The 26,321-nt window shown below is 37.7% G+C and overlaps 1 protein-coding gene across 4 annotated transcripts in view; it reads right to left on the reverse strand.

The window, feature by feature from the left end:
* Positions 1-2,690: 2,690 nt before the first annotated feature.
* The window catches only part of LOC132603193 (uncharacterized), a 34,150-nt gene continuing 10,519 nt past the window's right edge, over positions 2,691-26,321 (reverse strand). For 2 of the 4 annotated variants that reach the window (XM_060316130.1, XM_060316132.1), the window contains 16 exons: positions 18,355-18,457; positions 17,072-17,162; positions 16,640-16,737; positions 15,029-15,202; positions 12,604-12,852; positions 10,594-10,689; positions 10,394-10,488; positions 9,964-10,027; positions 9,785-9,875; positions 9,628-9,692; positions 9,263-9,514; positions 9,047-9,120; positions 7,680-7,786; positions 6,712-6,830; positions 5,552-5,629; positions 2,691-3,716 (listed from right to left, as the gene is read on the reverse strand). In XM_060316130.1, the coding sequence (XP_060172113.1) occupies positions 3,510-3,716; positions 5,552-5,629; positions 6,712-6,830; positions 7,680-7,786; positions 9,047-9,120; positions 9,263-9,514; positions 9,628-9,692; positions 9,785-9,875; positions 9,964-10,027; positions 10,394-10,488; positions 10,594-10,689; positions 12,604-12,852; positions 15,029-15,202; positions 16,640-16,737; positions 17,072-17,162; positions 18,355-18,457 (1,963 nt within the window). In that variant the 3' untranslated portion in view covers positions 2,691-3,509. The remainder of the gene's footprint in view (positions 3,717-5,551; positions 5,630-6,711; positions 6,831-7,679; positions 7,787-9,046; positions 9,121-9,262; positions 9,515-9,627; positions 9,693-9,784; positions 9,876-9,963; positions 10,028-10,393; positions 10,489-10,593; positions 10,690-12,603; positions 12,853-15,028; positions 15,203-16,639; positions 16,738-17,071; positions 17,163-18,354; positions 18,458-26,321) is intronic. The other 2 variants (XR_009568001.1, XM_060316131.1) reach the window with 2 other exon arrangements.

The following is a 26,321-nucleotide window of genomic DNA, read 5'->3' on the forward strand; positions in this document are numbered from 1 at the left end:
TCATATATAAATAGTGTAAATTTTCACCGAAGGGAGTTCCCTTAGCCGTATGTGCCTCCACCCCTGCCCTTCTAATATTAATACACCTGTCACTTCAGAGATCTAAGGGTCTAAATTAATTTAATTAAAGAACCCCAAAACCATGTTTAAAACAAAGTTGGCTTTTTGGATCATTACAGCTTCTGAAAATATTGTTTTATCTTTAATTCGGAATTAGAAAAGACATTGTCTTGCCCTGGATAGAATTCATTTGAGAGATCCATAAAAATGGTGTCTACGGATTTTGCCCTATACAGAATTGCAATATAGTTATTGTTGTTATTGTTGCATATTCGAATGCAGAAACAAGTTGTATGATTATAATTAGAGTTAGAAACTTGAATGGTCACTCAACTTGGGTAATTGGCTATCATAGTCACTCAAATTTGTTTTGTCTCCTCCAAAATCACTCAATTTTGGATAATTGGTCATCATAATCACTCAGTTTTGTTTTGTCTTCGAAAAGCCACTCAACTTTGGTTATTTAGCTTACATGGTCATTTTAGCGAAAATATAATTTCCGGTACTTATTTAATGGCGTCGCAATTGTAAATTTTTATTACAAAAATACTTTTTAAAATTAAAATCACTAATTAAAATTATTTAGGATCTAACTCATCATAAGTAGTGCATATAATACTAAAGTTTAGAATATTATTCATCATTAATACGTAAAACTAATGATCAAATAAATATATGATTAGACGAGGTATCTCAAGTAATATTGCAAGGTATAAATAATAAAAGAATTTATTCTAAGAATATAAAATTTTATTGATTTCATAATAATATTATTTAAAGATGGAGAGAGGTTTCCCTTTGGGGGAACCCCAGAAACGACTTCTTAAACTTGGAAACTTATTCTTAAAACTGCTACTATTTTACAAGAAATGTTTATATTACAAGGTTGAAAAGTTGGAAGGTGATTTTTGGCATTAGTGAAAGGAAAGGGAATATAAACATTCCTATATGAAACAAAAAAGCACGAAATATCGGCTATGTTCGAGGTGTGGTTAAAGAAGAGAGTTATTAAGAACAAACGCTAAGAAAAAGAGATGAACAGAGTAAGTAGAATCCGGGCTTAAAAAAAAAAAAAAAAAAAAACTGGAAGTGTCAACAACATTTTAGTGGAAGAGGTGAAAAATATCAGCGACATGCAATTATGTTTTATGTATGTGCAATGTTTTAAGAGGCGGGGTCGCGAGGCGAGGCGTTTTACGCAGCACGGAGAGAGGCGTAAGCCCCGAGACACGGAGGCATAAGCCCCATGGATCTACGGGGCCTATGTCAATCTTATATATCTTCAATTTTATAATTTTATTACTAAAAATCAGCAAAAGTTAAGTTTTAATTAGTATTCTGCAAATAAATTCAAATAAATCATCAATAATATAAAAAGAATTACTATAAATATTATTTGAGAAAGGTAACAATACAAAAAATGATAATGTCCTGGATAATCTTTAAAATGAAATCTTCATTCACTTCATCATCAATCTCCGGATCTCTTAGTCCTTCCCGACCTCAACTAATATTTGCACCGACTTTTATTTATATATTCAAAGAAGGACAAACGCAAAATGTATAAAAGCAATGACAAAAAATAGATAAAGCTGCTTCAGGAACATAGTGTCATGCAATCTCTATCATATCAATTTTAGGCATAATCATCTAATAAAACTATTAATAGCAGCGTTATTTTCTATGAGAGTTGCTTTCTTTATTTAAATATTTTAGGAAAAATCACTACGACATGATAATATAAAGTATAAATATCATTATACCAATAATAAAACTCATAGTTTATAGCAAAAATACCTTTAAAACAATAAAAATCAAATTTAACGCCGAGGGCGTACCCTTTTGTGCCCGAGACTTACGCCCCAAATTCTAGGGTGTAGGCCCTATGAATCTAAGCCTTTCATTTGCGCCCCGGAGCGTTTTTGGTACCCCCGAAAACGCCTCTGAAAACACTGATCGGGTGTAAGTTATTTGTATGTCCATGTATTGGTGGGCATACAGTAACATGCAAACGGCATACAAAATACATATAACATAATTACATTTTTTTATACCAATGGTATGTTTTTACCGAATTGTATAAATTTAGTAAAATAACCGTTATTAATTTTTGGAAAATACGTTGTTCCTCTTAGTCGGGTAAGTTTGCCTCTAGTTTTGCATTTTTAGGTAAAAGTCCCTTTATTTAAACCCTTTTACAATTTCGATCAAGGTAACACGCGAGTATATAAATTTCTCCCCAAACTAATTTCTTCTTCTATCCTTGTATTCTATCTAGTTCCCTCTTTACTTGTTTGATTTCCTTATTTTTGCATCTTAGTTGCTATCAACCACAACTTCAGATCCCGAAGTGTGAAGTTTCGAATAGAGAGACAATGCTCAGTTTCAGTCTCTCGAGTCTAAAATTAATTTTGACGTCGTTAACTTTATAAACTTCAGCTATTCTTTAAACAAGAATCCAAAATACAGCTCTTTCTGCAATTGGCCTTAGTAACTCGTGTAGCATTTAAAAGATGACTTCCCACAAGAAACATTTTCTTAGATAGTAATATCCTTACCAACATACCTTTGAAAATGACTGACATTTAAGTTTAACGATATGTACTTTGGGTACCACAGCCTATCGTTACACAAGGAAAAAGAGGGATCACATCCACGAGAAATGTCTTTTGCAGGTCATGTTTTAGCTGTAGTTAATTCAATACAAATAGACTGCACACCGTACTTTATAGATAATATATATCACGGCGAAAACTACGCGGTGCCAGTCTTAAATAATAAGAATGGAAACTGACATTGCTACACAAAAAGTACAACAAATACAGGACTATCTCCAGATGACTAACATTGCTTAAATAGATTAGCATATGACACAAAATATAGAGAACGTACAAGTTTCTCCTGCACACCTACTGAAATGTCCATGTATTGAATAGCCAGCCACTCAAATCTCTTCAGCAAGTGAAAGACCAGAGGATACTGGGAACGTTTCTGTTCATCCTGTTGCTATAGGACCATTCAAGCATCGGATGAGATGCACATCCAATGATAACTTATCAAGTTGTTCATCAGGCTAATTTACAGGTTATCATACTGATTTTTTGTGCTCATAACTTCCATGGAAATGCACATCCCAAAGAAGACGACCGCTTTGTTCTCACACTAATCTACACGTAATCATTGGGAGCTTTTGCGCTCATCCTTTTGTTAAAGGCAGCCATTTTGGTAAAATGCACATCAAAAGACAACCACCACTTTGTTCGGCAGACTATTCTGCAGGTCGTCATTTGTGTCATTCAGCCTGAGTGAAATGGCAAAATTACAGAGCTAAGGTATAGCGTCGACTGGACAGGGGCAACCAGCTCAAGCAGCAGCAGCAGCAGCAGCAGCTGGAGAAAATACACACAAGACCGACCAAGAAAAAGTAGGAGCCAAAACTGGAAAACCCGTTATAGGATGTTGGTTAGCTTGTGAAACCTTTGTACAACAGCGTGAAGATCATGCGCTTCATACACCTCAATAAGTGATCTAACCGCTCTGAATATTACATCTTTCTTGTGGTTAACAGAAGAGTAATATTCGGCCTCAAACTGGTTAGGTGATTTCTCAAGAGACATGCAGACCAACTTAAACCACTCCTCGAAGAAGGATGATTTCTACATGAATATAGACAGAGAATGAGACACGATCTTAGGAAAGAGATAGTAGAGCAAATACAGATTTTTTAAGGACTAGAAGCCTGAAAGAGAACATATACAGAAACCTCCACGTTAGCAACTCAAGTATTTCGGTATAACCTTGTTATTCAGATTCTTCATTTATTTAAGTTTTCTTTGTGTTCTCAACCCCACTGCTGCAATTACATATCACCCTCACCCCCCCCCCCACCCCACCCCAACCCCAACCCCCCCAACAAAATAATTTGGAAATCTACAGAAAAGACACTAAGACATCTATTGTATATGTATTTATATGAGAACATAGATACTACTGGGTATGAGTGGAAGATTCCAATGTAAACTTTTAAGTACTTGAGTCTTTAGTGAAGTGAAATACTACATTTTGAGTAAACATATTGGAAGACACTGCATGCAACACAGTATAAATTTATGAAAGGTTAAAGGGCCAAATATGTACATGTGCATGTTTATCTGCTTCCATAATAAGGACTATTCTCGCAAAGCAGTTATCACCATAGTGCTTACTCTAAACTGATGAGTCTAGTGATTGTTACTAACACATTTGACCAATTTTTTTTTATGTCCACCCAAAAACGAAAATTCATGTATTATGGGCATAAAACTTTTTGCTCCAATACATTTCTCAATCATGTCTGAGGTTAGACGCTAAGCAAATTCATGAACAGACTGATTCTACCATCTTAAGAAAATTCAAGTAGCAAGAAGACCCAATTGGCAACCCTCACTTGGTTATTCATGAACAGACTGATTCTACCATCTTAAGAAAATTCAAGTAGCAAGAAGACCCAATTGACAACCCTCACTTGGTTAAGATAGACATAGAGAGTCAGTGTATCCACCATTCAAATATTGGGAGGCTGCAAATATAGTTTCAGAGGCCTTAATATATAGACACTTTTAAGCAAACAATCCTATCTATCAGTGAAGCTGCTTTATCGAATGAAAGCAGATAGAAGAGAGCAATACAAGCATCGTGTTGCTAGGTGAAGCAGCCTGCATGCTGCACTCTAGATAGCGAAAGTGCAGTAGCCGAAAGCATCACAAGCTTACGCTCTTACCCGAGTAGCAATGGGCACAGAGCTATTTCAATAATTCCCATTTTTGTAGATCGAAAGAAAAGGGATTCCAGGAAATTTATTCGAACCTAAGTCTTCCTAGATTTTCTATTCCAATCACGGCTTCTTACTAGGTGATACTTGTAATAGTCCAATTTATGATTCTGACGAGTCTTATCGGAATAATACAGGGAAAACAGAAATTATAAACTGCAACTGCTTGATAAACCTGGGCACAACTTCAGACAGAACAGTTAGAAAAACATGCCCATCATTATTTCAGTCTGTGAAGAAAGGTTAGAGGTGGTGGAGTAATCGTATAGAGATTTGGCATATCAAAAGAAACTCAAAATGTGGCAGAAGTAGTGGGAAATTGGGGATACATTATGGAGATTGGAGAAAGACAACGTAGTGATGCAGGAGCATCATGTGGCATTCCAAGTGAACACCCAAAAAGAGCAAGCATGTCAGGAACTTTGGGAAAGCATAATTACAGCTCTCAATATTGGTGCAGAAAACTTGAATTCTAAAACCTTTATACTGCATATACAAAGTAGCAACAGCTATACACAGAAAGAAGCAAAGTGGTACAATATCACCACATAAATCGTCTGCCAGGAAGCCTCTTTAGAATACAAAGTCTTTTAAAAAAAAAAAAAAAAAAAAAAATTGAGGTTTTCTTAGGAGAAACAAATTGTAGAATCTTAAGCACTGAATTAAGACTAAAAGTCTTACCTTCATTAGGAACTCATGGACATGGCGATCATCTGTTTTCGAAGTGAGGCCAAGCAAATGCAACATAGTTGAGGTCAGCTGCAGAAGAAAAATTCAGTAAAAAGCTGTTCGTGAAAAATAAATGAAATGCGAGTGATCAAGTTTGATTAAGAGGAGCGAGTTTGTCAATACATTGAATTCATGACACAAGATTGCTGCTATCCACCAAACACAGGGTGAAACACTTTTAACAACACCTATTAATCTCAAGTTTAAGAGGGTGTTTGGATGACCTCTTTCTTTTTAATAACCGTGGTGTCCGGGCCAGCTTGCGCGCACCTCGACTTATTCCAAGGGATACCTGCCACCTCCCACCAGCACCAGGTACTAGGTAACCAAGGGTAGAACTGATGGGAAGAAATTACCTAATGTTTTAAGTGCTTTTTGGCGAAAATATTTTTTAAGCTCTTTTGTGGTGTTTGGGAAACGTAAATAGTGTTTGTAAGCACTTACTTTTAGGCTAAAAAGGTTCAAAAATAGGCTAAAAGCTAAAAGTTGGGTATCCCCAACCTATGGCTTTTAGCTTATAAGCTACTTAAAAAAAGCCAATCCAAACACCCCCTAAGAAGATAAGTGTTCAGCTTATTAATTTAATATAATAACCCTTTAACTGGCAACTTCAACATATGCTTCGGAAAAATTCCAAGTCAAGAAACTACACCACCAAGCTACTACTGCAACAATTTCATATCGCAACATTAATATATGAAGGTAGTCGGGACAAGAAACGGTACACAACTTTTTCATTTTCGGTAAGAAGGGGTATAAAACTTGTACTTCCTCTGTCCCTATTTGTGTGACAAACTTTCCTTTTTACTCTTACCACAAGAAGAATTTCACCTTTCTATATTTAGAAACAATTAAACTTTATCATATGATTTACAGCCACACAAATATCTAAGGCTTGTTTTGGACCACAAATTTCAAAAGTCTTCCTTTCTTTCTTAAACTCCGTGCATAGTCAAATGGTGCCACACTAATTGGGACGGAGGGAGTATCTGTTTTATATGAAAAGATAACAAATGTTCGGACATTTCAAAGCATACACAGATATTCGTAATCTCCTTGTTGGCTATACTTCTAATTTCTTGCTTGTCTAAGTAAATGGTTAGGAGCTCAACCTGCTTTTCAAGTGCCAACCTATATTTCAAATTTGATGGTGATGAAATTTCATCAGAACTCAGACTCTCGACAACATGCTGCACACCTTGAAGGACACTAAAGAATGATCTGCCATAATCTGCACCAAAAGGGTCCCACAGACCATGAAGTCAAATCGAAAATAGGCAATAGCTTGAAGAAATACAAACGAACATGACCGACAGTTGACTCCAAGAAAACAAGAAGAACCCCCCCCCCCCCCCCCCCCCTGACCTTTCAACCTCTATCTGCACCGGAACTAAATATGTAAAATGACCACAAACTTCTCCTACTTTAATAATTTCTTGCACTAACTGTTAGCATGGGCTTGTCCTATAAGAAGTTTTTTTTTGGCTCTGACCTATTGGGTTAGTCCTACTTGTTAAGTGGCTTTTTGCAGTGCCAATGAGCAAGTTTTAAGCAGTGTTATCAAAGGCGCGCTTAAGCCCTGAAGCGAGGCTCAAAACATGTTGAGCGCTTCGTCTCACTTTATGTGCGCTTCAGTGTCGTCATCAAGGCTCTAAGACATACTTTTCCTTGCCAATGAGCCTCTCTTGGAGAGGTGACACTAGATGATTGATATTTCACTTCATCGTAATATTTTTACAATTTCTTTGTCCATATATTCATTATTCATGCTTATTATTATTAATCTTGAACTAAACATATATATATATATATATATTTGTATTCTTGCACCATTGCGCTTTTTTTCATTAAAGCTCACGCTTTATTTGCGCTTTGTGCTTAAAGCCCCAGCTGACCTAAGAGCTGTTTTGCGCTTTTCGCTTTTCATAACACTGATTTTAACTACTACCACTATGCCTCAATCCCAAACTAGTTAAGAGGAAGAAATGCAAACATGTTCTAAAGGAACAGAAACAAAAACCTTTCTATAAGCCAACTGTAAGATGAGATAAGAAAACGAAAGGTTAAAAAGAGAATTCACCATTTAAGGTTGCTGGAACAGCCAAAGCTGCAGCTGCTTGTATCCTGATCTTAAAATTAGAGGAATCACGGAGGAGTAGCAAAAGAATGCTAAAAACTGATGACGCCCTGCAATATTAACTTGCTATTCAATATATATCAGACAATATATATGCATAAACAACATAAACTCAAAAACTGCAAACATATAGGAGTAGATTGAGGCATGTCTGTACATGGGAATACCAGGAAAAAATTTCAAACTTATCAAAATCAATGCAAAATGGAGTAATGCACCACTCAAGAACCGAATTCAGTTGGTGGATTGCATTTTGTGACTGTAGCAACAACCCCGCAATAAGAATTTTCCAACAGTCAAAATAAAATAAACAAAAAAGAGAGAAAAAGAATTATGTATGCATCACGCAACAACCCAGCTATTTGTTGTTTACATAATGCATCTTAAAACTTTGTCAATAACTGAAAGTGTCAGTATCCTTCCGAATCCCTTCCTATTTTCTTTTTGAAACTGTAAGCATAGTTTAGTAAGATGACAGCTCCTATAGTCCTACGCAACCTATCTGCTTCAGACTATCCTATTTTAAAACAAGTTGTGAGTGAATATTAACACGGCAAAGGCAACAAAGATTACAAGGCGGCAGGTAATATAGTTTTATCAATGGTATGTTTCAATGTAGCTCTTAATAGAAAGGGATTGCCATAAATCAAGATGCAACTATTGCTAGCTGGACTGCTAGCTGGACTGCTAGCTGGACTAGGTTAATATAGGTCTTGAACTGGATTTTTCATTTGTCTCCCAAAATGTTTTCTTTCCATATAATGTCTTCATATTTTAGGGAATCGAGGATATCACCTCTCTCATTATGCAGTCTGTTCTGATCCTCAGACATGCCCCTGCACCTGCATCATCTTTTTACTTTTCTTAAATACTTTTTAAATGGTGCTTGAATTTGTTAATGTCCACTTATGTGATCAGACCATGTAAGTAACCAGGTTCTCTCTTATGCCACTTGTATACATTATTTTCATTTATACTCTCTTCTACTTATGGCACTGCAAACCCAATAGGAGCCCTTGGATGAGATTGATTAAGCAACCCAAAAGATGAGATAATCAACTTGGTCCTCATCTTCATCCTCTTTCGCTCCTCAAGTTGGATATACCCAAGTAACTCCCAGAACTTGAAACAATTTACCTACCAATGCTTCTTTTAAGTTGACATGGATTTCTGAGGACCAGGATTTCACATACTGAATCATGTAACAAAAGCCATCCAACATCTCCAGGCACAACGACATGGGCATCCAACATCACTAGAAAACAAAGACGTGCTAAATAAGGACTGGAACAAGGTTAGCAAGTACTTACCAAACCATGTTTTCCAGCTTCAACGTTGGATTGGAAAACAAGTTGCTCAATGAGTAGCAAACATTCCACTGTACCTGATAGCAAGGCCGATCTTTTAAGTATGCAGTTAAGGTGTACTTGAAGGACCCGTGTAAAATTCAAGGTTTGATTTCTACAATTCCTCTTTTTTCCCTTTGCTTTTTTGTCTGATGCACGCTATGAGGGAGAAGAGAATACCTTAACGTTTCCAGTTGTAACACAAGAAATAAATGCCTGCACCATCTTCTCGAGCCATTTAAAATTTTCCAAGGGAGCGGCATGTGGACTTCGATTTTCTCCCAGATCCTCGCAAATGGACAAACCTTTTGTGGGCTTGCCCCCAGAAGATCCGACCATTGAATCTGCTTGCCGGGCATAAGAAAATGATTGACTTGAAAACCTAACAACTCTTGAAAGGTTACCCAATGCTCTCACAGCATTTGCTTTGACCTGACATCACAAACATGAGAAGTAAATTATAGAATACAATATCTAACTTGACCCCAAAAAAAAAAAACAGAAAAAAATGGGAAGTAGCCGATATAGCTAACAGCATGGCTTACCTTGTCATTATCGTTCGTAAGTTGTAAAGCAGAGTCAATCAGCAAGGAGATACACTGTGAGCTCACTGTTGAATCATTCATATAGAAGAACAATAAGACATATGAAAGTATTTTACACAACAAACAGATCTAAAATCATTCAGAAGTTTCATAGGACCTGAAGAGAATTCCTCAAATCCATGTACATCAACGTGGTGGCGAAGTGCATCACATATATTAGCTAAAGCCCACGAGGCTGTTATGCGAACCTGAAAGTTATCACATCAAGATTTCATGTACCTTTTTTGCTAGGTAAATATGTTGGAAATATACGCAAAAACGAGTATTGAAACCAACCGATACTGAGGAATCATGACTGTTGTCCACAGCAGGAGATATGAACTTGTCAAAAATCTCTGCACTGCCATATTTGAACATATATTTACTCACTAACAAAGAATTGCCTGAAGAGTCAGCTTAGACAAAATATAATTAAGTAAATAAAAAATATTCTCATTAACAGTTTAAGCTTAGCTTAAGCTTTTAGATGAGGTGGGCACACAATTCAACATCGTATCCACTTAAGAAAAAAAACATTTTCACGTGTTTGGCCCACGAAAAAGAATCAGGCTCACATAAGGGAGCATGTTGAGATAAAATATGATGAGTAAATTAAAAGTGTGCTCTGACATTATAAGCTTAAGCTTTTAGATGAGTTAATCACACAATTCAACAGAGTCCAAACAATGCCTCCAAAGAGAAACTAAGGCTAGATGAATCTGCGTACCTTTGGAAAATGTGTGGAAAACAAGCAATTACACCAATAGCACGACAAGCAGCTGATCTAACATTCGGAACCTCATCACTTTTTGCAGTTTTAACCTGAGAAGATTTCACAAGTACAACGTAAATCCATGGTATCATTCTGTACACGTGAGAAAAGAATAAAGCACCAATGCACTAATCAGTTATGTAGCAAAAACATACACAAGAGCTCAGGATGAAGTCTTGTTTATCCTTTGGCAGAGAAAAGAAAACTGTGGAAGTTATTCCAGCAAAACAAGTAACTGATGCAGCCCTCACCTAAAGGAGCAAAGCAAAGTAATAGAATAAATGAGTCATATAGCAGCAGGCTGGCAATACCTATGAGAGAAACCAATACAAGATCTCTATGCATTAATTGATATTGAAGATTAGCATGCATGCTCTACAATATTCTGGGAGAACAAACATTGTTCAATTGTGTGGTCTCGTTAAAGATTGTATTGTTAGAAAGGGAACACCATTATGTATTTCATTATATCCCAAAACGGTCCATCACGTATGAGTCGGAATCTTTTACATGGCCAAGAACGTGACAATATTTTGTTGATGATTCATTCTGAGAAATGAAGCTAGAATTCTTGCTTGCTCTGTTACCAAATTATAGTTTGTGAAGCGCCTCAAGTAAAACCTTGAGCAGTTAAGAGAGTAGATACATAAACATTTATTTAATTCAGATTTGCAGTATGCATCCTCATATGAGGGCTGATATGTTCTTGAACCAAGTACTTGAAATATTTTGTATGTGTATTTCGTTAAGGCTAAGCATTGAGACCACTTTCTGATTTGATAACACCTTTATTTGTGTGGACTGCTGCATCTAAAGTTTAAACTGTAAAAGGGGCCATATTTATTAATGCAATTATGTCTTTACACGCCCTCTCAAACTGGGCCAAAAAAAAATTCTTCCAGCAAGCAGGTTGAAATATTTTCTAGAGGCTGGTAGTAAGACTTGAATCCAGGACCTTTGCATGCACATACTACGCTGACTTTTGTGAACCCTCAACTAAAAGCTTATGCTGTCAAAGCGGACACTTCTCTTTACTTAGTAGATCTTAGGATCCAACATACCAGGTTTTTTTTAATAACCAAGACATCCATCGCTTCTAGCTTCAAAACTCGATAGAATGTGGGCCTGCTCATCTATCCTTCTTCACTTAAATACTAAACTTGGTTCACCAGCCAGAATCTACCACACATCCTGCACTTGCTATCTTTTCCCTTGAACCAAAGCCCTGGGCACACACAAGTATCTTCAGACTAAGCTCAAACATAAAATTTCACTTTCTCCTTTTTACCCAACCGGAAGAAACTCAATAAAGAAAAAGAATTGCTTAACACCGTAATGAAGTAGAGTATACGGAGATCAGATATCATGACTGTGAGAGCAACATGTGAAGACTCATCTAAATTTACTAGCCATAAGAATTCAAATTTTCTCCTTGTCTAAGAAAATGTAATGAACAACCCAAGAATTGAGATCTTTCCATTTACCAGGAAAAGATCTGTGAAAAAGAGAATTTGAAACTATTTTCTCCTCGTCTAAGAAATTGTTACTAAGTGAATATTTATAAAGAAATTATGTATATTTTGGAAAATTACATGAAGTTGTTTTAGGTTCAACCTCTATTTCTATTGGGATCTCTCTTCCATCTCCTTTCACTTCGATTCGAGCACAGTGCAAGTGATTTTTTAGGGTTGTCCTCCTCATTTCAATCCATCCTACACTTTAGTCTCCAATTTCTTTGAAGACTTTTTGAGACCATAAGTTTAATGGTATATAATTTTAGGCATATTCAACTTTGGGAGCTGGCGTTGTGGGAATATGTATACATCTCCCTATGAGAGCAGCAAACAAGTCCCTTCACCACCATTCTGAACATCAACAACTCCAATTCATACAGTTACCTAGCAGCTTTTATCGGTTCTCCAATAACAAGGCAACAATACTAATAATGAGTTGCTTGAATTTTAAGAACCGTAACTTATACATGAATTCTATAAGTACTTGAGTAGGCAGTACACGTAATTCAGGGGCTACTTTTGTAGCAATCACAATTTAAATAAACCTTTGAAATGTGCAACTTATTTTCTTCTTTTCTCTACTTCACTAACTTCTTATTTATGGAAAGTAATAAAATCTAGAGAAAATGGAGAAGGTATCTACGAACTAACCATTGGAGAAGAATGCTGAAGGATAAGAGGCAAATGCCTAACAATTGCTTCCAGCCACTGCTCACTTCCTGACAGCTTTTCAGCTCCATCACTATTTACAGCACAATCATGTCGCCCATAAGATGGAGCCGACGAGATTGTTTTTAACTTGACATAGTCAGATGTAAAGGGGCTATCAAGTGATATATCACTCGAAAGATCTTCAGTTCCCTTAAATCCAGAGACTGCACGAAGACATTCATCCAAAACCTGCAGAACAGTCATGTCACAGTAACATTCAAATAACATAGGACAATTACAAAAATAAGAAATAGACCCCTTCTAAACGAGCATTTTCTTCTTTCTTGTTTTAGGTAGAACTTAGAGCTGCTAACGCTAAACATTTATACAATAAAATGACAAATTACAACTAACAGATTTCTGAAACAAGGATCAAAATTAACGAGCACTTAGATTCTAATTAACTGCACATCCTTTTATCAATTCAAATGTAAATGGTTTCACAAAGCCTCATGCAGATTGATGCCTTCTCTGACTATCCTACCCAGCTGTGCTTTTTCACCTTTTGCGCTTCACACCTACAAGCGTATAGTGTTACTTCTTCTATCCCAATTCATGTGAAGGGGTTCGTAGTACGAGGGTCAAAACACTTAATTTTCTATGTGAATTTGGGTGCTAATTCTTCAAACTATTTAATATAAAATTTACATATTTGAAAACTACATGAAAAGTACTATGAGTCAAGATAGCTAATGATTCAAAATATTTTTAAAAGGTTTGAGAAAATCGTAGTCAAAGAAAAAACTGTTCAACTCCTCAAATATTAACACCTTCACATAAAATGGGACGGAGGGAGTACATTATTTGCTGGCAAGCAGAATGGGAAGAGAATGATCATCATGTTCTTGCAACACAGCCGAAAGTGTAGGAGGAAGAAAGAGAGGTCAGACTATGTTGAAACCTAAATTGGACGAACAGCAACCAAAGAAAAAAATTACAAGGGAGTAGACCATGAAATCTTTCAAAAGAAGCCAAAAGCATCTGCAACCTGGAATTTAAGATATGCAACTAACAAATGACATGTTAACAAGAAAAGACAATTGGACCCAAGCAAATAGGAATTCTATTGCTGGAGCACATTAAGCAGTTTTCCCATTGCTCATCCTAACTGTCAAGGAAAGGTATAAAAGCACCTGAATTGGGAGAGGCCAAGCAACAGAATCTTCACAGTAGAGCCCTATAGAGCTTCACTAAAAAGAACTACCAGGACTGTTTCCTAGGTCAAGGTTAAAGTGTAGAAAACCCCTATAAAAAGAACTTTGGTGTGCCATATAAACAGCTGAAAATGTATGAACGATAACTTACATATGTTTTGGTGCGTCATGTGCAAAGACGGTGAAAATGTGATCACCTTCAATTATATTGCAGCATAGCTAATTGCACAATAGCGATTGTGAAGAAATGGACCCTAGGCCCAACTCAACCCCAAAAGCTAGCTCATGAGGAGGGAATTTTCCAAGTTCATACGAGGAACCTCAAACAGACCCTCAACCAACATGGGACTTAACACCGATAAAGATAACTTCTTGTATAGCTGGAATGTTAAGAGTCGGGAGAAAACAGAAACAAGCACTGCTGGTATCACTGGAAATAATTTTAAAATTTTGGAGAGAAGAAAACGGAAAATAAGAGCACTTGAAGGATACAAAATTCTTCTTTTCGAGATTCAAAGATTGTCTTACTTTCCCCTACATAAATTTTTGGAACACCCATGATATCCCTATTTACTTAGAAATTGGTTGAACTCTCAGCTCAGAACTACTTATACGAAAGATTCTCAGATAGGACCTTCTTTGCCGTCTTGCTTATGCATATACACCTTGAATCTGGGATTCATCCTATGTTTTCTCACAATAAAAAACCTTACTAATCATCAAAAAAAAAAAAAAAAAAAAATTCTAGACTAAAGTAATCAAGTATATTAAAAGCCACCAATGGCTTACCAAAGCAAATAAACTTCGTATTTTTCCTTAAAATGTACAAATGTGAATATTGCTTTTAGAAAATAATATCAAAAGTGAATATTACCTAACGATTGCATTGCGCAATGAAGTGGTAACCCCAAAAAAGGCGTATCATTTGTGACTCTAGCCTATAGGTCATTTGCATCACATTAAATTTAAGGAGAACAAAGGATTGGGATAAGTTACCTAAATTCCTCGTCTTTTCATTTTGTTTTCATCCTATTGCAGGAAAAAATTACTTCAACCCCCAAATAAAATGAAGTAGAAAAAACAGAGAAAAAGAACTTTGCATTCAAAGAAAATAAACACACCAGGGCTTTCAGACCCATAGTGTAACACAAGCAAGATGGAAGAAGCACAAAAGAGGGTTAAAGAAAACCAAAACATAAGCAGGCTCTCACCTTGATTGAAGCGGTTATGACTTTGTCTCCAATTGGCTCATTTGAGTTTCCAACATTATCTCTCCAAGACCTTGTCTCAGGAGAGAATGTCAAGACTCCATGAACTAATTGGGAAATCTTTTCCCAACACAGCACCATCACGCTAGGATAATTGTGTGCCACAGCTCTGATGGCCTAGAAAAAGTACGAAATAGAAACATTTCAATGAAGTCAACTAAAGATTTCAATGGTGTTAACATTGTTTTCATTTCAATGCCAGAAGAAACAAAAAGTAATCAAAAATAGAACCACCAAACAGGCTAGTTGCAACCACCAAATGACAAATGAAAACCTTTATGCATGTCAAAGACAGAAATAGGGAAGAGGATTATCTTTCATCACTAGGTGTTTTGCTTTGGTATTGTTTCTTTTTTCTTTTTCTTTTTCTATTTCTATTTCTTTTTTTCCTTTTTTACAAGGAATATTATTTAGATGCACAAGAATTGCATTTTTGCTACTACATTTGACATTACTTGTTCAGCATCTTCAAAGTGGTGCTTCCCTCAGCTACTCCTAGATCAATTGATTGTGGAAGAGTCCTGATTGATTATATAGTAATTGCATACAGAAGATAGAGCAAATATTTCATAATAGAAGACCAACGGGACAATCAAAAGACAACATTTACAGATTGGACCCCAAGAGCTCCCGAACTGGATGTCAAAACATCAGCCTGCAAGTCATTACAAAGGAGGACAGACAGTCTTGTAGTGCAATTCACAAAAGTTTGTACAGAGTTCACATGTTCTATACACGAGACGAATGTAAGCAGCTGTAACAGTAGCCTACCAGAAAAATAGTAGTTGTAACAGCAACATGTTCTGTTAATGTGATTGGAGGGTAAGAGTATAATGGAAGGTCCAAAAGCAAAGAATATATAAATTTAGCTTTTAAATTTTTTTGATTACTCAAAGCTGCTATAGCAACCCGCAGTCTGCCTTTCTTTTTCCCTTTTTCTTTTCTATTTTGGTTTGGGTGAGAGGAATAAAAAGCAGAAGAGTAATGAATGCTAGTTGAAAGGGGCCAATAATACTCGGTTTACCCTCTAAATGCATGGATTACACATCAACAATTTGCTAACTTCACAGTGAAAAAAAAAAAAAAAACAGATAGCACACAAAAGTGTGTCAAAAGAAAAGCCGGCTTACATGAAAGATGTATGCCTTGACATGGGGGATACCTTTTGAATTAATGGAATGACTCCACGGGGATGACGCATTCAAGCATCAGAAAAACAGTGCCAAACAAAATAAAACAAAAATATAACATCTTTAGGGGACTTTAATCTTTTATAATTATCTTTAGGATATCTTTTCTCTGTTTTGGATTATATTTATTAAGTAAAATTAGAGGAGACAACAAAATTAACCAAAAGAAGAAAAGAAAAGGGCGCAGAATTCGTAGAATTTCATACAGGACAAGAAAACCTAAATATCGCTGATGCGTGAACCATTCTCCAATGAAGCACTTATGGTTAGGTTCAACCGTGAAAAACTTATTTCTGTTCTTTTCCTGCTACTCCATCTTTCTTGAAAGACTTTTGGATTCCTTATAGCTTGACTGATCCATTACCTGAAGTGCCTCAAAGCCTACTGTTGGGCTTACTCCTGGTTCACAATACCGAAACAATGTAGACAAAATGCCCGACTTCGATTGAGTACTGATAAAACCTGAAAGGCCATATACAGAGGCATACTATCAATAGTCGAATTGATAACCAGCCAGTTAACTGAAATTAAAAAAAAAAAAAAAGGATATCCTGAGCGATATTCGACGTCAGAAAATACATTTTAGCCAGGTAGAGGTTTAAACAACGAATTAGCTAAGGAACCACTTGCACTGTCTAACTTAAAACAGAATTTCCAATATTTTAACAAATTAGATAGCCTACAATGTAAAGCTCTTGATTATAACGGATTGTAATAAAGCATACTACAGTAGTTACCACCTGAACCCATGCAGATTGTTTTACTGATTATTCAGCCAAGGGAACAATGAGATTACCTGCCGATACTTCTGCCACAAGCATATCTTTGACTTCAACTGAAAACGGTGAGACTGACAAGGCTGCACTCAAGCAGTTGATTGCAGTTGCCTGCAGACAAAACCGTGCATTTGATTTGAATAAAGCAGCTACATCGACACATTTGTTTTTTATTCTGCAATATATTATTATGATAGCCACAGTTTCAGTAGACTATAAAACAACAAGACGCTCAAATAACTCCATGAAGCTGTCTGTCTCAACCTTAAACTGGATTCCAGATAATGCATTTAAGGAGCAACAGAGCGTTATATATCAACAGAATATGTCCAACTGAGCTTCTAATATAGCATACTGTAACAAATTTGAGAAAAGGAAGAATCTGGGGATGCTGCGAATGAAAAAATAATGCATGCAAAGGTTAGAAAAGGTTTACTACCACCCTAAAGAAATTTGATTTGAAAGAGCTTCACTATTTTCTTCAATTGGGTTAACAGGTGACAAGAAACAAACTGAAGAACTTAATTGTCCAAGGAGGGGGGCCACAAACACCTGGGATCTCAAATTCTGTTAGTCTTTGGAGTAAGTCTAAGAAGGTAACAGTAGAACTTAGAGAAAATGCACTATATGGTCATTGGTAAAATGTGCATGCGTGAACGCAAACTAATAGTATTACACAATCCAAAAGAGCATAAACCAATAAGTGCAATGGATAATATAAGGTGCCAAAGCTCGAATATTAATTCTCAAGTGCCACTAAATCATGAGGGTCACAATAATCCGTACATACCCTTAGGATTGAGGATATTGTAAAGCAGAAGAATCCAGTAGAGTAATTCTATCTGAAGGTGAATGTGAATATCAAAATCAGAAAGGTACATTTTGGAATCACTTGTGTGCGTTGATGGGCATCAAACAAAGTTAAACAACCTACGACTTTAGAAGATTATAGAACGAGACATGACACTCAGGAATACAATAGTACCCCTTTTTCAAAAATAACAAATAAATAAACAAAAACCCAGAAAAGGATAAAAGGGGAAAAAAAAAACACATAAATACAACTTTGCAAACAGAACTACAAGATGCACTAGGTTAGAAATGATTGAAATAAGACGCTCAAGCTCCAATATTCAACTAAACAATTCCTAATTGTTCCTTGGATATCATTTTTGGCAAAGCCTAGCTGAATCTAAATTATTCATCATCAGTGCCTGTAAATTGACATCCCGTAATTGATTTTCAGCATTCTTGGATAAGCAGATCCTCAAAAATCTACAGCTCACAACTCAATGGGACTAACCAATAGGATATTCTGGTCACTTCTGGACAAAAAGCCTTCTTCAATCCTAGCTTGAATAGAAGAGATAACTGTTGGCAACAATTCACGAGGCATTCTAGAATACCTGCAAAAGGATCACACGGACAAATTCAAGTTTCCACATATTAGAAATTCCTTGGTGTTAGACACATATACAGATTCATGAAGATCTCCTCATAGAGAATATGTTTTATATCAACCCAAAAGGGCAAAAATGCTAACCACTTCAATTTCCTAGACTTCAAATATTCACAATTGCACATTGAACAAAGAATAACACCATGACTGAACTCCTGCTATAGGTTACAATACCCTCATTTTTTCCAGGATAGACACTAAATACTTTTTGATAAATAAAATATTAATGCCTATAGTACTTATTAAAAATTACCAATCTCCTTATGTGAAATTTCCTATTTCAAAAGCACCCTTTAACTAAGGACATAAAATATCATAGGAGGACCCCATGTATATAGGCCTTAACTTAGCAGACCACTCCCTCTCGGTTGCGAAGTGGCGGTTTGATACTCCAACCTGGTTTCATTATGAGGGCAAACAAGATACTTCCACCAGCATTTCTTTGTCCATCTTTTTTCTATTTCCTCCATCATCCCGCTGGTAAGCGTAGTGCGCTCTCTCCAACACCCCACCCCACCCCAACCCCCACAAGAAACACCCTCTTCTCCCCAACTCTGCTGCCATCCCCAGCTCCACCCTCCTACTAGCTTCTTCGATTTCTTATTTCCCTACTCTGTGCCCACACCTATCAATAAACCCTCCTATTTTGCCTCAGCATCAAATCTTCTTACACACTCCTCTCCAACCTCCATCCTCTCAGCATTCAGATGTCACCTCTCCCTCCTTCCCACTGCTGAGCGTGAAGAAGAAGGGAACAGAGAAAAACAAAAATGAGAAGGAGATATTAACATTTATGTTACTAGTACGAGAAAAGGCTAACGAAAGAGAAAATGGTATGCGAATAGAATGTATGCCTGGACAGGAAGCAAAAGCAGGATAGAGTGGAAGGGGTCAAATTGCAAAGAAGAGAAAATACACAAGGATTATAGAACTTGCCACTCAAAGAATTTGGTGTATTACAGCAAAAGAAGTAATCATAGCGATGGTGTGAATGCTATTATACACCAGACATGATGCCATGGCTGTTCTGAAAACGCTATTATGCACCAGATGTGATGTCTCTCTGATGGAAAAATAGAAGGATGGGCCTTGTTGCTATTTGAGGCAGAAGGGTCAGAGCAAAGAAAAAAGGTTTGGGTTTTAAGTATCATATTCCAAAGAATCAATAACTAGAGGGGCTCTAGAGCACCTTATTATAAAAGGCAATGTAATATAAACAAAGACAAGATAACATATTTATTATTTTATTTTTTGATATCGGTAACGACTTGTATTCACAGTAAAATTCAGCTTCAACTGAAGCTGAATTGTAATCTTTACAGCAAAAGTATAAGGAGCATCCAACAAAAGCGTACACTTGTCCTATTAAATCTACCAGGTCTCCTATCTCCCCCCACAAATTTTGTTTACACCAAAAATAGAAGAGATTTAGACAATTTATCCTAATTTCCTGGATAGAGCTACTACTACAACAACAACAACAACCCAGTGAAATCCCACATCGTATGGTCTGGGGAGGGTAGAGTGTACGCAGACCTGACTCCTACCAAGGTAGGACGGCTGTTTCCGAAAGACCCCCGGCTCAATAAAAGCATAAAACGAAGTCAGATACTGTTAGATAAGGTTAAGAGATTCGGATTCGGATAAGAGATTTAAAGCGATATGGAAATGAAATAATGCAAGCGACACAGATAATACAGGATAATCAGAGCACAGAAAATAACCGATAATAGCAGAAATCAGAGCAGATGACACAGGATAACCAAAGCACAGGAAATAACACATAATAACAGATAATAGCAGAAATCGGAGTACAAGAAATTATATTGCAATAATGCGACTACTACTAAGAACGGATAACGAGACTATCTACTAGCCTTCTACCCTAATTTGGGTCCTCCAAACCCTCCTATCTAAGGTCATGTCCTCGGTAAGCTGTAATTGCGTCATGTCGTGTCTAATTACCTCTCCCCAATACTTCTTCGGCCTACCCCAACCTCGTCTGAAACCATCCATGGCCAACCTCTCACACCTCCGCACTGGGGCATCTGTATCTCTCCTCTTCACATGCCCAAACCATCTCAATCTCGCTTCTCGCATCTTGTCTTCCACCGAGGCCACCCCCACCTTATCCCGAATATCCTCATTCCTAATCCTGTCACTCCTGGTGTGGCCACACATCCATCTCAACATTCTCATCTCGGCAACTTTCATCTTTTGAACGTGAGAGATCTTAACTGGCCAACACTCCGCCCCATACAGCATAGTCGGTCTAACCACCACTTTGTAGAACTGGATAGAGCTACTAGTGCCCTCAAAAATTCTAGCGTTCCTTTCCTTCCATATTGTCCACCAAACACAAGCTGGGATGATCTGCCACCAATCTTCTTCTCCACCTCTCTTCCCTACACTCTTCCAGCATCTGAGAAGCTCAACAGTAGTATTAGGCATAGTCCAATTGATACCAAGGATACAAAAGAACATGTTCCACAGATTTGTAGTTATCTTGCAGTGTAAGAAAAGGTGCTTATTGGTTTCACCATCTTGGCCACATAAGAAACATCTTGAACAAATCTAAAAACCTCTTCTTTGTAGTTTCTCATGGGTCAGGCATGCCCTCCTCACAACCAACCAAACAAAACAAGAGACCTTGAAAGGGATTTTTACTTTCCAAATGAGTTTCCCAGGGCCAAATCTCCATCAGGATGGTACTATGGTTGAGCTTCCAGTAAACAGACTTAGTAGAGAAAGTTCCTTTGTTGTTCAATTTCCATCTTAGTCTATCAGGATAAGCTGAAGTTCCTCCAAAAGAGGCTAGGAGCTGGAGCATATTGATTAAGCTTTCAATTTCTCAATCATTGAGAGCTCTTCTGAAAATAAGATCCCATCCTTGAGGGCTCCAAACTTGACTGATTTGTGCTTGAGCTTGGAGGCTTATTGAGTATAAGTCAGGGATGGGATCTTTGAGAGCTCTTCTGAAAATAAGATCCCATCCTTGAGGGCTCCAAACTTGACTGATTTGTGCTTGAGCTTGGAGGCTTATTGAGCATAAGTCAGGGAAAGTCGATTGAAGGTTGTTATGGCCAATCCACTGATCTGCCCAAAAAGTAGTTTTTCTGCCATCGCCAACTATGATATTTACATTAGCCCAAAATTCATTCCCGTGGAACCTAATAGATTTCCATATACTAGTACCATAAGGGCCATTAACTTCTTTAGTAATCCATTGATCTAGCATCCCATATTTCTGGGAAATGAATCTTTTCCATAAAGCATTGTCCTCTGAATTGAATCTCCATAGCCATTTCTGCAACAAACTTTTGTTGTGCAACCCCAAGTTCTTAATGCCCAGCCCACTCTCCTTCTTGTTCAAAATGATTGAGTCCCATTTGACCAGGTTCTTGCATCTCCTTTCATCATCAACTTTATTACCTTGCCAAAGAAAGTCTCATCTCAGTTTGTCAATCTTTTTCTCTACTCCTCTGGGAGTGGGAAGAAAGACATCATGTATGTAGGGAGGGCATCCAAGACAGAATTAATGAGTGTAACTCTGCCACCCAAAGAGAGGTATTAGGTAATCCACCTTGCCAACTTCTTGTTAGATCTCTCCAAAACTTCATCCCAGATTTCTTTGGATTTGTTTTTGGCACCTAAAGGCATCCCTAGGTACTTAGTGGGGAGGGTTGGGGAGGGAGCCCACTTGACAGCCTAGGTTCCATGCTAGATTCTGAAGATCATCAACTTGATTAATTGGATAGAGTGAACATTTGCTCCAGTTGACATGAAGACCAAAGAGGGCTTCAAAAATGGTCAGGATTGCTCTGAGATGTCTGATCTGCTCCACTTCAGCATCGCAAAAAACTAGTGAATCGTCAGCATGTAGTACATGAGTGATCTCCAGGTGGTTGCTAATGGTGGACTGAGAGTCGAAGCCCCTAATCCAACCATTAGATTTAGCTGTCCTAACCATGTGATTAAGACCTTCCATAGCAATCAAAAATAAGAAAGGTGACAATGGGTCACCCTGTCTGAGACCCCTCTGAGATTGAAAGAAACTTGCTGGACAACCATTTATCATAACAGAAAATTTGACACTAGAGATGCAAAATTTGATCCAGTTTATCCACTTGTGCCCAAAGCCCATGTCTTCCAGGATCTTCAGCAAATAGCCCCAATTTACATGGTCAAAAGCTTTTTCGATATCCAATTTACATAGAATTCCCGGCCTTCCTTATTTGAATCTGGAGTCCACTAGCTCATTAGCTAGTAAGGCTGCATCCATAATCTCTCTCCCTTTCAAGAAGGCCATTTGGTGTTCATCAATCAACTTCCCCATGACTGTCTTCAGTCTTTCTGTGATGATTTTAGAGATGATCATGTAAACCCCTCCGATAAGGCTTATAGGTCTGAAATCTTTAAGTTCTTCTGCCCCATTCTTCTTTGGTATCAATGCAATGAAAGTAGCATTGAAGGATCTCTCAAAGAATTCATTGTGATGAAAATTAAGAATGGTTTGCATTAGGTATTCCTTTAGAATATCCCAAAATTCTTTAAAGAAACCCACTGTAAAGTCGTCGGGGCCCGGAGCCTTGTCAATTGCACATAAATTGATGGTATTTAGCACTTCTTCTTCAGAAAAAGGTCTTTGCAACCATTGACTTTCCTCCTCAGTTATCTTGGGACAGCTAACATAATTCAGAGAAGACCTCCATGATTCGATTTCTGAATACAGCTTCTCATAATAATCAACCATAACTTCCTTGATATCAGCCTCAAGTACCACTTCTTGACCTCCAACTATTAATCTGTCAATTGTGTTATATCTTTTGTGTGATGTTGCCATTGTTTGGAAGAATCTAGTATTTCTATCACCTTGTTTTAACAATAAGACCCTAGATTTTTGTCTCCAACTTGCTTCTTCCAATTCAGCCATAACAGTTGCCCTGATCCTCTTTTCCTCTTCATTAAGCTCCCTATTATCCTGACTATGGTCTAGATCAGCTAGTTCATTCAATAGGCTGTTCTTCTTATTGACTAGATCCCCAAAGTTTTGCCTGCTGCATTCTTTAAGCTTGTACTTCAGCATCTTTAGCTTGCTGCTAAGTTTGAAATCTGGATAGCCATGTACCTCAAATTCAGTCCACCATTTTGAAACGAGTTCTTTGAAACCATCAACCCCAAGCCACCAATTTTCGAACTTAAAGGAAGAACCTTTGCGTTCCCAGATACAGCACTCGAGAGAGATTTGAGTGTGATCAGATTCAGTTCTGGGCAATAGTCTTTGCCATATATCCCTAAAAGCCTCCTCCCATTCCTTAGAAAAAAGGAACCTATCAATTCTGGCAGCACTGTTGTGATTTAGCCCCCTGAACCAAGTATATTTTCCTCCGTTCAAAGAAGGATCATGAAGTTCCATGTCCTCTATCCAGCTTGAGAAATCAGTCATCACATTGCTGATTCTGTGACAGAACCTTCTTTCAACCATGAGTCTGCTTGTGTTAAAATCCCCGCAAGTGACCCAAGGGCCATCCCATAACCCTCTGATTGCTGAAATTTCCTCCCAGCATTCTGCCTTAGCCATTCTGGTGTGGGGAGCATAGACCCCTGTAAGACACCAATTCAAAGAATGATAAACGGAAGCAAAGCTGTAAGTGATTGAGTAGGAGCCCTTTTCAACTAATACACTAGTCCACACTCTACTATCCCAAAGGATCATAATACCACCACTGCTGCCTTGAGCTTCAAGAATTCCACACTTCATCCATCTACATGCCCATAATTGTTTGGCAATAAGATCCCCCTCTTTTTCAATTTTGGTCTCCTGAAAACAATAGGCATCTGCTTTCCAGTTCAGCATCAAGCTCTTAACAAGATTTCTTTTTGATAGCTTGTTAAGTCCCCTAACATTCCAAGATAAAAGTTTGACTTTCATTGATGAGTCAAACTTAAATTCTTCCCCCTGTTTCTCACCCATACCACCTCTTTATTGAGCTCTGATTGCAAATTCTTCAATTCATTTCTGCTAATCCCCTTGTTCCTAGGTGTTTTGATTTTGCTTGGTGCTCCTTCCTTTTCCAGGATCTGTTTCCTTTTGTCGAGTTTAATGAATAGTGCTAGTGCCTCTTCCTGACACCCTTCGAAAGCAGCCCCATATATGTTGCTTAACTCCAAAATATTGGACTTCACCGAATTGGAGGCCCTAGTTTCAACCTCAGAATGTTCCAGATGCTCACTGGTTCCACTTCGTGAACTTGCATAATTTGCAAATTTGTGCCATCTTGTTCTGCTGAAATTACTTGGTCCGTCTCATCCTCGATAATTGTCATTGCATCAATATCCTTTTCTTTTCCAGTTTCTTGGGGTTCCTTGTATTCTTCCTGGTGATTCAGAAAAGAAGAAGAGGGATGATAAGATGGGGTGACTTCCTTGCACGTCGTATTGGCAGACTCCCAAATTGCAAAGCTTTCCAAGAATTTAGAGGTATTCATATCTTCTAAAAGGTTCTTTTCAGTAAGTGGAGCCTCACGTGCTGCCTCACTTAAAGGCTGAGGGAAAGTTTCTACTTCATCAGTCTCCTTTAGGCCCAAACAATTAAATTGATTTGGGCCCAACATAATATGGGCCTTTTCCCTATTAATTTTCAGGTCCCAGTTTGAATTTGAAATTTCCACTTGAACAGCTGTCTCTTGAGGCCCACGTGACGTGCCCACTTGGTCAAAGAAAATCCCCTTTTTCTGCATCATATCTACACATGGACCCTTTGTCGGGGTTTTAGATATCTGCTGGACAAAACCTTGTACTCCTTTACCTTCTCTGATGGAAAAACTTGCCGGAGTTTCAACCCAAATTTGGATGGTGAAGAGGATGCCCCCTTGCTCCAAGGTTACTTCTCTGGGAATCTCTTTCCCCTTTCCTGTAATTTTGATTCTAGCCCATTTTAAATAATTACGGAGTTGTGTCTCTTCTTCCGTCTCAATCCAACCCCCGCAGTAGTCTCCGATGGCCTTGAAGACATTTTGAGACCAAAATTGAAGTGGTAAACCAACTAGTTTGGCCCAGACCGAGTTGGGCAACTCATTGTGGTCAACAGCTGGTGTCCACCACTGGAACTTGACCGGTGATTTCTTCCAACACCATTTCCCCTCCATGATCTGTTCAACAGTGGTTCTAAAAGAAAATTCAAAGAGAAATTTTCCATCTCCCGTCTCATATATGTTCAATCCATGAGCTTGCTTCCACAGAGAGCTGACCCGACGCCTAACTGTTAGAAGTGTGGGAATCTCCGATGAGTTCATAGGGAAAGTACCAACTAGACATTTATTGAGGACTTCATTTTGGAAGTCTGGGGCCTCTTTAATATGGATGGGTTTTTCTTTCATTAATGACTTGCCATCAATAACTACTTGATTAGACCAGTTAATGTTTCTGAGAGCATCTGTATATGGAAGATCCTTCAATGCCAATCTTGGCTCTACAGCAGTGATTCGGCGTCTCTGACTGCTTAAAAATCTACTAACCTTGTCAGCCAAAAAAGTCCAACCTGCATTAAAAGCCACTTCTGGAATAATAAGCACTGATCTTTTCATGGTCCTTTTCACTAATCAATTCATCCAGATACTGCTCAAGAAAAGGTAATCACTTCATCCAGATTGGGAATATCAAACTGTGAAGCGTGGAGTAGGTCGGTTTTACTTAGGACTCCTTCACCTCCTGCACATTGAAGTGAAGAAACGGAAAGTTGTTCCCAATGTCCTTCTCAGGTCATTTGATTGAATGACATGGCCACCTCTCCCCCACCACCTTTCTTCTAA

The sequence above is a fragment of the Lycium barbarum genome, chromosome 7 (assembly GCF_019175385.1).
Source record: "Lycium barbarum isolate Lr01 chromosome 7, ASM1917538v2, whole genome shotgun sequence".
Classification (NCBI taxonomy): Eukaryota; Viridiplantae; Streptophyta; class Magnoliopsida; order Solanales; family Solanaceae; genus Lycium; species Lycium barbarum.